This window comes from Scomber japonicus, chromosome 3 (assembly GCF_027409825.1).
Source record: "Scomber japonicus isolate fScoJap1 chromosome 3, fScoJap1.pri, whole genome shotgun sequence".
NCBI classification, from domain to species: domain Eukaryota; kingdom Metazoa; phylum Chordata; class Actinopteri; order Scombriformes; family Scombridae; genus Scomber; species Scomber japonicus.
Genome location: NC_070580.1, coordinates 25,923,667 through 25,936,874, shown reverse-complemented (window position 1 = coordinate 25,936,874; position 13,208 = coordinate 25,923,667). Strand labels below are relative to the sequence as shown.

The following is a 13,208-nucleotide window of genomic DNA, read 5'->3' as shown; positions in this document are numbered from 1 at the left end:
TAAAAAGGTCTTTCTGGAGGAATTTATATGTTTCTGACTCTGGGAAAGTGGTAAAACAGTGCAATTTCCCAAAACTACTCTATGTCTGAACTTCCTTTCACTGGAACTGTTCAGAGCGTCCCTGGGGAAGCCCTCCCCCCACTGCGAAAACCTCTGACCCATGGTATAACTCCATTCATGATAATAACAGACACCAATCTGTCACAAACTGTGCAACACATATACTCCTACATTTAAATCATGGGTCAAAAGAGCAGCTTTGACTCAGATAGGCTTATACGTATATTTTACAGTTTGTATGAGTTAGAATATAAAGAAATATTGATCTTTGCAAAGAAGAACTGAGTACCGCAGAAGCGCTGTTGTAATGTGAGGATCCAGCCACAAGGTGGCAGCAGATGCTTCCTTATCTTACCCTCTGATTTTAAAAGACTCTTGGTCGCAGTCTGAAGTAGAATGGGGAGTCCGCCTGCTTCTCATTAAATGTAAGTTACACCATAAATAATCCAATCATTGTGCCCAAAAATTAAATAAACACGACATTCTCTTGTCCTTATCCAGCTGCAGTCTACAGCATGCTTTGTTGTGTGTTGTTGATTTTTGTCCTGCGTACGTTTAGATCACTGAGTGCAACCTTTCAGAAATAATGCTTCAATAATAAGAACCACAAAAGCTCATGAATATTTTCTTTAATTGACCTCTTGTTAAGTCGTGATCGAAACTATTTACTACTTTGCCTTTGCGCAGTATAAGACTGAATCATTTTCTAGCAGCCTTGTCGTTTGTTTTTTTATATCCCAGTAACCTTTTTATGCTTCATTGTAATAGTTTTATGTGCCCCATAATTTTGGCAGTACCAAGATAGATTTTCTAATCTGAATGGAAGTTTTTAAAGTGATATTATACCACAGTCAGCATTATGGTGGGCTCAAACAATAGAAAAACTACTGAATTTGATTGGATGTAGTCTTAAAACTGACCGACTAACCAAAGACATATTTGTAATAAATTGTTATACGATTTTATGACAGTCATGTTCATTTTTCATTCATGTTTTAAGACTATACAGGAGAATTGTCTGGAATTCAAATTAAACTGGAAATCATAGGCCTTTATAGTCTTACTTTTCGATACCTTTTTTAAGCAGCGCAAAAACGTTCATACAGCTGATCTATACAATTTATGTATGCTTATACTATGTGTTTGGCAGCTGTAATTAAAAGTAGCTTATTATTTCTATCAATTGCAGTTTGAGTGTTGACTGTTGTTTCAGTTAATTGTTTCTAATAATGTGACATTGCGCAACTATATGTTTTATGGCAGGTGTCAGGGCTGTACATCAGACAGGTGGGCCTATAAAAGGTTATTTTCTTAGTGCGAGATATGTAAGCTACATTCTCAACCACTTTGATCTGTTCATTAGTCTAAGCTAAAGTATTTGGGAGATCAGATAACAGGAGCCATTTTAGGCCTCAAAAAGCTTCAGTGGCTTTTGAAAGCAGATTCTTTTGGTCAGCCTGAGGCGATGTGGCTTTGGGGGTGGAATTACCTCATCTTGAAATTTCCCCATGTCTATTTTTCCCACCTTTTCTTAAACTTTAACCTCTATAAGATTGTTTCTTTTTTTACTCAACAATAGCAGATCATTATGAGACTGACTATAAATCTATTGTTTACAGATCTAATCCTGTGATCCATGTTTATATTCAGTTTGTTCAATCATTTCATATAATGATTTTTAAAAAACATCGGTGTGTTTTTTATGCTCTCTTAATTAGTTTGAATATATATAGCTCTATACAAAGCATAATAAATGCGTGTTTTAATCAAGAACCCCTGGAGCGATTGTTTTGATTCCACTCAGGTGTATTACACTGCAGGACGCATGCGCACTACACATCCACCAGGTGAAGCGTGCAACGTGAAGCCCTCATGGTTTCACTCGTTCGCTGCATCTCACAGAGACTGCTGCGACTGGAGCTTTGCAGATGTCTGTGTTGGAGAGGATAGACTGGAGGGTGAGTTCACTCGTATTTTCCTCTTCCAGCTGACTTAATTTAACCCAACCTGCATCATGTTTATCGCTTTTGCTGCCGAGCCTGTATTTGTTTTATTACTTTCCACCATAATCACCTGTTTCTAATCGCTCAGCGCCGTATGAGCTTTCGAGTAACCCGTGATTAATGTCAATAAGGCCAAGGCTTTATTCCTTAAAAAACCTCTTTAGTTTACTGCTTTACAAACTAGTGATGCTGTAGTGAAATTATGCTTGAAACTGAAAGAGACGTTAAAAAAAAAGCTTTTCAATAAGAATAATAGTTTTCTTATTATGACTTCCATGAAATAAGTAAAATTATTATCATTGTGAAATTAATTCAGTGATACAAATATAACAGAGAGGACATCATATGAGAATGAAAAGTCACCATCCTCATGAGTTATAAAGTATTGCAGACAACGCATAGCACAGGATCTTAATTTACATCATTTATATAAAAAAAAAAAAAATATTGTGACCTTTCTCAGGAGGGGATTGTATTTTTGTAGTCAGTATAAATTAAATAATAAATGTGGATTTCACAAGGATTCATTGTGAAGTCTCATCATACTAGAATATAATTGATTATATTACTACAGTGTACATGGACACTATATCTACAGCAAATAAGTTGAAAAAACAAAGTAGAAGTCGCTGATTTGTATGACTTTTTAAAATTTTTAATTTGTGGATACATTTAATGTTTACACCTGATGTCAGCTGGGCCGGTTATCACTGCTGTCGACTGTCATTGAAATGACAACCTGAGCATCAGGATTGTTCTGAAACATCACAGTCAGGCCATGCGTAACTAACTAGTTTTAGGTCTGCTCTGTGTCTATTGCAACGTAAAATAACATCTAATCAGTGGCGCGTTTCACTTCTGCTTCGCATCACAACAAGCCAAGGACCAACACGCAGAAAGATAATCCTCAATCTTCCATGCACGTCTTGTTCCCATGCACAGCCGATCCACACAGCTTGGGAGTACGGACGCCACAGGCTGTTATCCTAAAAGACAAAGGTCTCCCAATTAATCTCAGAAATTATAATCTGACATTTATTTTTCGTCAAATGATACAAGACCAATTATTGAAATGATTCCAAATGGCCTCATTGACATACAGTTGATTCTTTTCTTGTTGATGTAGGAGATATATCTATAAAACTGTAATATAAAAGCTTTATCACTAAAATGAAATTGACTAAAACAAAAAACAATGCATAGTCAGATCGTTATGAAAACGTTAAAAAAAGGAGAAACATCTTTTGTCTCTATTTTGGGATTTGATGAATAACAAAAGCTTCAAAGCAGCCTTGTTTTGGATATTGCAAAGCTCCACCAAAAATGTAAATGAAGTTAAGAAAGAGTTGTTTGTTGAAATCCTTTGAGCTTCAGAGGTTTTCGAGAGAATGATGCTGAGCCCTCAGGCTTATTGCGGTTAGAAACAAGCACTTAACCACCACTGTGAAACACCGACATTAAAGTGCCATGGCTTTATTTGAATGCCTGGTATTCTATTTAGGCATTCAAATCGCAGATCTGCATCATCTTGATATCTTGATGATTTTCAGCTAAAAGGTAATTTTAAGTCGGTAAAAATTATCAACACAATAATTTAGTTAAGAAGTTAAGGGCCATGCATAAAGAACACACAGCGGGGCATTATTCCACTGTTGATAATAATAATAAATGTTATGCCTAATACAAATAGGTATCACCATTAAAAACAAATAACAATAATATGCAGAATAATAACCTGTATTATAAACAATGATTATGATAGCAATTATGGCTAACGTCATCATATTCCAGTGAAATGAAATTGCCTAATGTAAATATTGTTGTATCATCACTTAATATTATATAATAAATGTTTTATTAATCATTAAATAAATACATGTAACCTTAATGTGGCTCGTTTAATTGCCCTAATGTAGCGTGCTCTTAAGGACATCATCAAAATTCTAGAACAGCTCGTACCAAGCAATGTGATTGGCTGAGAAGAATTCCACCGAGCATCAAAAAACTTCACAGTAACCTAGCAACCCCTCACTGCAGCAGCATCAGTTCATGTTTGTTGTTTAGGACACAAATCGTATCTTTTTTCAGATTACTGATTATTAAAAAAAGCGAAAATCGTAGTATAGTTAAGTAAAGAGTAAATCACCATCTGAATTTCTCCCTCATGTTAATCCTGACACAGAACCTACTGTCCTTGTATATAGACCGATTCAAATCCCTGAGTTCAAGACATTATTGAAGAGATTAAAAAACACACACAGTTAAATAAGTGAGAGAGGCTCCACTCACTGAAGCTACACAGTACTTGCGTTTAAATGCCTGTCACTGTACAGACGGACAGACCTCTGATTGGTTCCGTATCCCGCCAATCAGCAATATTTTCACCTCTCCTTTCCACTGACATCATCGGGCAGGGTTGACGCCCCCTGTGAGCGTCTGTGCAGATATAGTACAGTGCTCAAGTTTGTACAGGAGTGGACTGAACATCGCTGCTTTGTCCATAAGAGGGAGTCAAGTTTCTCATATGCACAGTTCTCTCCCACTTGCACTGCAGAAGTACAGAGCGCGTTGATCGGAGAGAGGGGGAAATTTTGCTTGACAACGATTATTTTCCTCTCATAGTGGCGGTGGAAAGTCATATCTGTGGTCGGATAGTCAGCCGGTCGGTCAGTTCACCTCTTCAGCCTTCTTCAGCCACAACTTCGTCTCACCGCAGCTGACGAACAAGAGGGTTCATGATCACCAGGAAGCTCTTCTTTTATTCTTACCTGGATTAACTCGCAGGCGACAATATCTATATTTTTCTTTTTCTATTTTTTCTTGTATTCTTTTTTTGGTAAGGGAGAGACTTTTTTCACAGTCAGAATGTTGTGGAAATTAGCCGACAACGTGAAATATGAGGATGACTGTGAGGTGAGTTTCGACAGGAGCGCAAAAAGAAAAAGAAGGAAAAGTGCCTTTTTGCGTGGCATCGAGCAAAAGTCTGTAATTCAACAACCGGCATTGTTTAAATATGCTAATTTCATATGCTAACAGTAAAGATGAAAATAACGTTATGGAGGGAATCTCTAAACTGCATAAAATGCGACAGCTGGGGGACAAAAGCTGGTAAAAAGTCAATTTTGAAAAAAAAAAAAGTTTAGACGCTGCAACAAAGACGACTTTCAGAATAACTGGATAATATATAACACTATTAGGCATAGACCTTATAATAGGCCTAATACTGCTACAATAATAACTTTAATAATAGTCTATATTTTTTATTTACATAGCCCTAGATACATTTCTTATAGGCTAAGTACCACAATTTATTATCTTTTTATTATTAACTTAAAACCTGAGAATATTTAATTTGATTTCAATTAGGCTATCATAAATTAAAAAGGTGTCTTTCTTTCCAAAGCTAACAAAGGGAAAATATTTAAGCCCTGAATTAAATTAAAGACTAAATATATGTAATGGTCTTCTGTAAACCATTAGGCCTGTTTTCAGTGGACCTCGTCAGTCAATAGACTTTCCCTTGAGGAACACATTTCACCAGTAGACTACCTGCCGTCTAGTTGCTCTCTCTCAGCTACCCTGTTTCTCTCCCGTCCCCTCCAGGAAAGGCACGACGGCAACAGCAATGGGAATCCCCGTCTGCCTCACCTGCCAGCGGTCAGTCAGCACCTCTACAGCCCGTCTCCCGCCCTCTCACACTCGGCCAGTTCGGACTTCCAACCCCCGTACTTCCCTCCTCCCTATCAGCCTATCTCCTACCCGCAGTCCAGTGACCCTTACTCCCACCTGGGCGACCCTTTCAACATTAACTCCATACACCAGTCTCAGTCGTCGAACCAGCAGCAGCCGTGGCCCGGGCGGCAGGGCCAGGATGGACTCGGCCACGGGAGGAGCGGGTTGGCCAGTCAGATCTTGGGCCTGGAGGGAGGCTCGTCCGGGGTGAGGAGGGAAGGGTTCCGCCGGCCGGAGTTGCTGCCACCCCATGCGCACAGCATAGAGTCGTCGGTTATTGGGGATAACATGGGGATGCACGACATGGGGCACGGGCTAGAGGATGTTCAAGTGAGTGGATTTCACTGAGAGGAACATTTGCCATTTAGAGGGCACATTACATTTTAGAGGGAATGATGTGAAATGTAGCAGCCAAATATGATAGCTACATTTTAAGCTACCATCAATAATTGTGTAATATATATTGTCATCTCAAAGCAGATACAGAAACAAATTCCCTGCTGAAAATGAATAGGCTACAACAACACCATTGTTCCTCTTTTTTTAGTTTTGCATAAAAGCTGTTAAGTATTTTAATTTCAAGACTTAATGTAGCCTGTGTCTTCATCAGTGTTTTGTAACAATGCATATGATTTCTTATGCTTATATATGCTTCTTCTGTTCTTTTTACATCAGCATGTAGATGACCACAGTATTATTATGGCAGATCAGACAGTCATCAAAAAAGGTAAGTTTTTTTCCAAATGTATGAATGATTTAGCATTTAGTGCAAAAGTAGTAATAATTATAGTTCTGTTTATTTAAAAAGAAAAAGAAAAGAAGTACTGGAAAATTCTGCCTGGGGTACATGTGCCTTTGTAAAACCAAATAAATAATGCAGTAATTACTGGCAAGGGCTGAATTAACTGTAAGGAACTTTTTTTCCCTTCACTCTACATACTTGGAAATGTCATAACAATTACTTCTATAGTGAAATGTCAGGGCACTCAGTGCAGCAAAGGAGGAGTCCTTCTATTTGTACTTGCACTGCATACAATGATAATCCTCACAGCCATGTGATGCACTTATCTAAGCTTGATGTGATCCATAGCCTTTTCTGTTGGTGAATGAAGATGCCCAGTGCTTAAAAAAAGGATCCCTTTTTTTTTAAACATGACATGAAAATTGAGCAATCTCACGACCAGGGTGTTGACTGTGAGAGAAGAGGAAAGCTTTGGATCATCTTTAGCCTGGCTTAGCTTGCAATTGCAGCTCTTTTCAGTTCACGTTAGCAGGATATTACGAGTTGATCTTGAAGCTGTGTTTGGCTCTACAGAACCAGCTCTCGGTGGGGTGTGGCATTAGGCTTGCATGTGAAGGACAGTTTAGTAATTTGTTGGGACATGAAATGTTTGGAGTGAGAACTTATTCCTGCTGTTTCGTCATCAGGGCTCCATTAAACAGTCTTTGAGTCAGAGCTAGATCAGCTAAACCAACATTATTCTACCGCTCAGCTTTGTGCATTACTTTGTAACACATACAGATAGATAGATAGATAGATAGATGATAGATAGATAGATAGATAGATAGATAGATAGATAGATAGAAACCATAAGATAGATAGATAGGCTATGTATTGAAAGATTTTTTGTTTCAATTTAAAATGTAATTCTCACTAACATGCTTGTTAAATGCCATTAGTCACCATCTTTTTGTGGTTAATTCAATGACATTCATGTGATATTTTACAGTCAATACAGTGTTTGTCTATTTCTAAAGCATTCTAATGAAAAAGTGTGTCCATGTTATGATGCCTAGTTACACCAGAAAGCAATTTGCACAGCACAATAAACCAACCAGTCCCTATTTGTTACGGAAATCAGTAATGGCTCATTATATTGTTCCCATGCTCAAGGGCACGCTATGGGCATTCTAGGTTTTCCACATGTAAACAATGGCATGTCATTCCCAGCCATGTGCCCCAGAGGAGCCTTAAAGCACTTATGTGACTGTGATTTCTGTCTCAGTATTAGGACTACGAGGTGGCAGGAACCTTGATCGCTTACAGAGGACTTATTATCAGGGGGGCATTCTTGCGGGTGAGGATGAAGATAGCTCTGTTTTGTAGTGTGCTGTACTGTTTTGTTTGTCCGATGATTGTCAGTGCTTTTGTGGTTGGCTAAAAATGTTGAGTCTTTGAACTTAATTTCGTCCAATTTTTGGAGCAGCTAAAAATAAAAAAAACAAAAACAATTACAACAACACAATATCTTGATTACTTAGAGTATGTTAGACCAAATAATAAACAGAGTACTGAGGATCTGCGGTTTAAAATGAGGGGCAGTCTGTATGTGTGTACCTGTTTGTGGATGGTGTTTGGCATGATGGCTTTTTAGCTGTTTAAAAAATCAGGTAACCAATGTTTGGAGAAACCACACAATATTTCAAAAGTCTTAGTAGTTGTTTCTTGTATACTTCTGTAGAGCAGAAACTGGTTTTCTCAGGCGTGCAGAGATGCATACACTCTCTTCGTTGTGATTAAGTACAAGAAAACACAGATTCCCTGTTGCACAGAGAGGATTAAGTTGATTAAGAATAACATACACAAGAAAAGTGCATAAATAAACAAACGCTATTGCACAACCAGACATCCTTAGGTGTTTAAAAAAATACAAAAATGTATCATCAGTTCTTTGCTTATCCTCACTCACATTTTTTTTGCTCCACCCTGCAGGGCCTGTCACTCTTCCCAAGGGCAACGCGCTGGGTCTTCCCTTTCAAAAAGAGTCCCTGCTGGGGATGGTATCAAACCCCACAGAGGTGTTCTGTTCTGTACCTGGTCGCCTTTCCTTGCTGAGCTCCACTTCAAAATACAAGGTTACCGTGGCTGAGGTCCAGAGACGTCTGTCACCCCCAGAGTGCCTCAACGCATCGCTCCTGGGAGGAGTTTTACGCAGGTCAGAGCTCAAATTCATTCAACATGGCAGCAGGCTAGACTTCATGGTGTTGCACAGGACTACTGTAGTGCAAAAACCAAGGGCAGTTGACCAAGCATAATTAATTTACTTGGTGTTTTATCAAAATATCTGTTATCTACAAGCTGTTGATAAGGTTGTCTCAGATATGAATGATCATCAAACTGAGGAGCTGTAGCTCTACTGATCTGTAGACTAAAGCTCAGCAGCCCATGGGAAAGGGTTTTCTAAAAGCACAGCTTGGCTCAGTTGTTGTTGCTCATCAGTTTTTTTGTGTAAGGTTCGTGACATTCTTTGTGTGGTTTGCAATTTTGGTTCTGAGCTTCCTCTGGGGATAGGTTACATCAACACAGTTAGTACCGATCTAAAGATGCTTGGCTCTGTGGGTGTGTTTTTGTATGTTTGTCAGGCGTTGCAGCATGGGTAGCGTTAACCGTGGCAGAGCAGTTGACCTTATGGCACATACGTTAGTGTGGCAGTCTGTTGAGGGACTGTGAGGTTACAGTATGTACTCAACACCCCTGACTGGAGCGTTTTGTGCTTGGAGTGCACGTTTGCCACTTCCCATGTGCCTGTGTTAATGCTGACATGCACACACATCAACACACACACACACACACATTAGCAGGCGTTTTTAAGTAGGTCATATAGCAATAGGAGGGGGATCGTTAGCAGAGGGACAAGGGGTAGAAGGGGATGAAGGGGTGGGGGCACTCATACACACATGCCTCCCTAAAGATGCTGCCTCTCTCACCCGCCGTGGAGAGTGAGAGCTTGCCCGCCAGTCACGCGGAAAACTGAATCGGCCATGGCAAGAGGGGAGTTGAAGTGCTTCTGCAAACGCGTTTATGACTGATTTCTCTTCTGCAATCTTTGAGTGGAAGCATCAATTGTGTTAGTGTTTTTTTAGGTCAGACGAGCCTGTTTGTGTGTGATTTATTTGTTATTAAAAGTATATGCTGAGATCTTCTATAGGAGCCAGAGCAAAGCCTCTTCTGGCAGTTTATTTCCACTTCATGTGCAGTAAACTTTTGTCTTTGACATTAATGATAAAATCTTTTCTGTGTGATGCGCCTAATCTATCCATCACATGGCCCACAAGCAGAAACTAATTCAAACATAGACATTTTGGCAGTGTGTGACGAGAACATTAAATGCCATATTTATTCCTCAATTCCCCATGAACCATTTTCTACAAACATTAACACACACACAAATGTTATACTGTTGAAATGTCTACATGACTGTTGACTTAATACATATTTTTGTGTTCTTCTGCAGAGCCAAGTCAAAAAATGGAGGCCGTTCTCTGAGAGAAAAGCTGGATAAAATTGGGCTCAACTTGCCAGCAGGAAGAAGGAAGGCAGCCAATGTCACTCTACTTACCTCACTTGTAGAAGGTATGACATGTCACTCAGCAGTGCGTAACACCTTCTCCGGTGTAATTATTGTTTGCACCAACTGGAATGTCGCTCTAATAACGTGAGAATGTCAATCTTTATATATTCTATATGTGTTTTAAATTCTGTACAGTATATAAGCCATTCTCCAAACACCAGTCATTGTTCAAATACTTACTGTAGTGATAGATAGACAATATGAGTGCAATGTGTTCTTCTTTGACAGCATGTCAGGTGCATATTTGTTACCATGGTGACTCTGTCTATTTATACAAAATTCAAGAGACTAAGCTGGTTTTTAAATGCTGGTTGTGTTCAGTCTTTGGCCAACAAACAAGACTGGACATAAACCCTTTGGAACTTTGTGAACTTTGAAGTTTGTGACATTTTGAGTTTAGCAAGCAACTGCAAAAACTGTTATTGAGCAACTCAATAACATTTCTTGTCATCACTTCTATGTCCACAAGGTGCATACAGCTTTAAACTATTCTCAGATATCCTCCTTTAAACTTTGCATCATGATGAGTGGCCACAGTGTGACCACACGTAATTTTAGAAATCTAGGCTCTCTTTTCTGTTTTTGCTAATGCAGAGTTAAAATGACAACATGGCACCGTCAGCTTACATTGTCAATGTAAGCCTTAAATATTAAAATAACATCATCTGTCAAACCTAGCGAGGTAGTGATGCTTCACCTTGATCACAGTATCACTTTAATCACATCTACCTGCCGCAGGCTAAGGTAGAATATTTTTTGCTCTCTTGCTCCCTGCACGCCTAATTTTTATAAATGGGCTGATGATTCTGTGCAGGAGAATGACTGGAGGCTTGTGTTATTTAGAGACCTTCAAAGCTGAATTAAGCCTTGTTATCTTGTGTACGGCTAGCCAGGAGGGCCAGCTGACCTTAAAGCTTGTGCTTCTGAATAGCTGCCCGCGTCCTCAAGTGATGTGCGTGTCTATCAATAAGTGGTTTTGTTGGCGCTGTGGGCACTTTCTGCTAGCATTTATCCACATAAGCGCATTATGACCATGCAAGTCAAACCACCCTCAAGACGGAAATATTCATCTCACTAGCTCTTCCTCCCCCGAGCTAGAAAACTGAACACAGCTGATTATTCTGTAGTTCAACTGCTTCACTTCATGAGTGTTTATACTTATGTATATCGGGTCCGACACAGAGCTGCTGCTTTAAAGCTGTAAATTGATAAATCATTGAAGCCAACCAGTTTACCATTCCATCTTTGCCAAGTGTGTCAAAGGAAATGCTGCAATAATGTGTGTGGAAATTAAAGCAATCTTTATTTACTAATTTATACACAGCCAGTGAGTCTTTAAGCCCAAGAGCTACGTGTCAGTCTCGGTGTTGATTTAAGCAATATTCCCGATTTTACAGGTGATTTGAGTCCTTTCTCTTACAACATTTGTTTTATTCTTCTTTTCTAAGGTGAAGCTGTTCATTTAGCGAGAGACTTTGGCTACGTGTGTGAGACAGAGTTCCCTGCAAAGGCGATTGCTGAATACCTGGGCAGGCCGCACATGGAACGCAATGAGGTTAACTCTCGCAAGAACATGCTCCTTGCTGCCAAGTAAGTGTCTTGACTGGATGGTTGCCTTTGATTTGCATAAAGAAAGACTTCTAGCTAAGTAGGACATATATGGAGCTTTTGTAAATGGTTACTTTAGTTTTATAGTATTCATTGTTTACTGGAGGATTTTGCAGTTTGGATTTCATGTAGTCTCATCTTTTGAATTTATCCCTAGATCACAATGAATCAGTAGATTGAATCATTCTCATTTTCTCCTTTCAGGCAAATCTGCAAGGAGTTCACTGACCTGCTTACTCAGGACCGCTCACCTCTGGGAAACTCTCGGCCGGCGCCCATCCTGGAGCCTGGAATCCAAGGCTGCCTGACCCACTTCAGCCTCATCAGTCATGGCTTTGGCTCTCCAGCCATCTGTGCCGCCATGACTTCGCTTCAAAACTACCTGAATGAAGCGCTCAAACAAGTGGACAAGATGTACCTGAGCTCTGGTAGCGACACCCAGGGATCCTCAGACAGTGGGAGCAAATCGACCGACAAAATGGACAAGCACAGGAAATGAGAGCTCAAAAGAGAATCCTTATAAACTTGAGAACCCCCAATTCCCTTTATCTTGCCGCCCTGTCTGCCCTTTTTGGACTTTTTTAAAATCAATATTTAGTATTGACAATTTGAGAGCTGAATTTGTGTGTCTGTGTGTGCTTGCACTGTTGAATTTATATCATATTTTTGTGATATTGAGGATTTCTAAGAACTTATCAGCCTGCAATGACACATATGGTGAACGCCTGTGAATTGGTCCTGATGGGAGGCCACCCTGTGAGGACATATTATACACCATAGCTTAATAACCACCATGCAGTTCCATACAGTTGCCAATTTTATGATACTACAACCATGGGACCTGCACTCTGTTGGCAAGAAGAGGAAAAGAACAAAGTGCATACTGTTTTTTCTCCCTTGAGGACATCATTTCAAGATGAGTTGGTGTGGCTGTGAATTCCTCTCAGCTTTCCCCCCTCCTGCTCTGTCTGGAGGCAAATCCACTGATTTCCTGTGTCTCAATGGACTTGCAAAGGACAATTTTTATATGAGAAAGAGAGAGAAGAAAATCCACTTCCTTTTCTTTTTTTTGTGCTTGATTTGTACAACCACTTCAAAATGGCTCCAGTGTTATTGTGCTTTGTTCATGAGAGTTGATTTGAATCTTATGTAGGCCTGAATGAGAAAAGACAATTTTTGGATTGTCAGTGTTCGGTCAGAAACCAGAGACTTTAAAGTTGGTATAAGCCTCTTCAGTGTCCGTGTGGATTACAGGAATAGGAAATGCTTCCATTGTTATTCTATCTTTTAAACCTTGCTGCAAGAACACATTATTTTTGTGACCACATTAGGTATTCATCATCCTTAGTATTTAAAAACCCCATTTTGACATCAACCTATCAACAAGTTCAGTCCTGCCAGAGTGTATGTATGTTGTGAGAATGTGTGTAAATGTACATATTCCTTTCTCTGA

General features: G+C 39.5%; 1 protein-coding gene across 4 annotated transcripts; it reads left to right on the top strand.

The window, feature by feature from the left end:
• The first annotated feature begins 1,988 nt into the window (after positions 1 to 1,988).
• On the top strand, positions 1,989 to 12,254 carry tfap2c (transcription factor AP-2 gamma (activating enhancer binding protein 2 gamma)). 4 transcript variants are annotated; one of them, XM_053316022.1, is made up of 8 exons: positions 4,929 to 4,976; positions 5,667 to 6,125; positions 6,471 to 6,522; positions 7,802 to 7,873; positions 8,509 to 8,731; positions 10,031 to 10,149; positions 11,596 to 11,737; positions 11,960 to 12,254. In XM_053316022.1, exons 1-8 carry the CDS (start codon positions 4,929 to 4,931, stop codon positions 12,252 to 12,254), a joined length of 1,410 nt encoding a protein of 469 aa, XP_053171997.1. The 4 variants fall into 4 exon arrangements, with proteins under 4 accessions (XP_053171999.1, XP_053171997.1, XP_053171995.1 ...); XM_053316020.1 differs by having other exon boundaries at positions 7,802 to 7,883; positions 8,507 to 8,731; XM_053316024.1 differs by lacking the exons at positions 4,929 to 4,976; positions 7,802 to 7,873 and adding an exon at positions 1,989 to 2,018.
• Positions 12,255 to 13,208: the final 954 nt, after the last annotated feature.

What these genes read in the sequence shown, in the direction of transcription:
- tfap2c (XM_053316020.1), top strand. Translation starts at nt 4,929, where the DNA reads ATGTTGTGGAAATTAGCCGACAACGTGAAATATGAGGATGACTGTGAG. An exon ending in AATATGAGGATGACTGTGAG is followed by an intron (nt 4,977 to 5,666) that starts GTGAGTTTCGAC and finishes CGTCCCCTCCAG; the next exon opens with GAAAGGCACGACGGCAACAG. An exon ending in ACTTACCTCACTTGTAGAAG is followed by an intron (nt 10,150 to 11,595) that starts GTATGACATGTC and finishes TTCTTTTCTAAG; the next exon opens with GTGAAGCTGTTCATTTAGCG.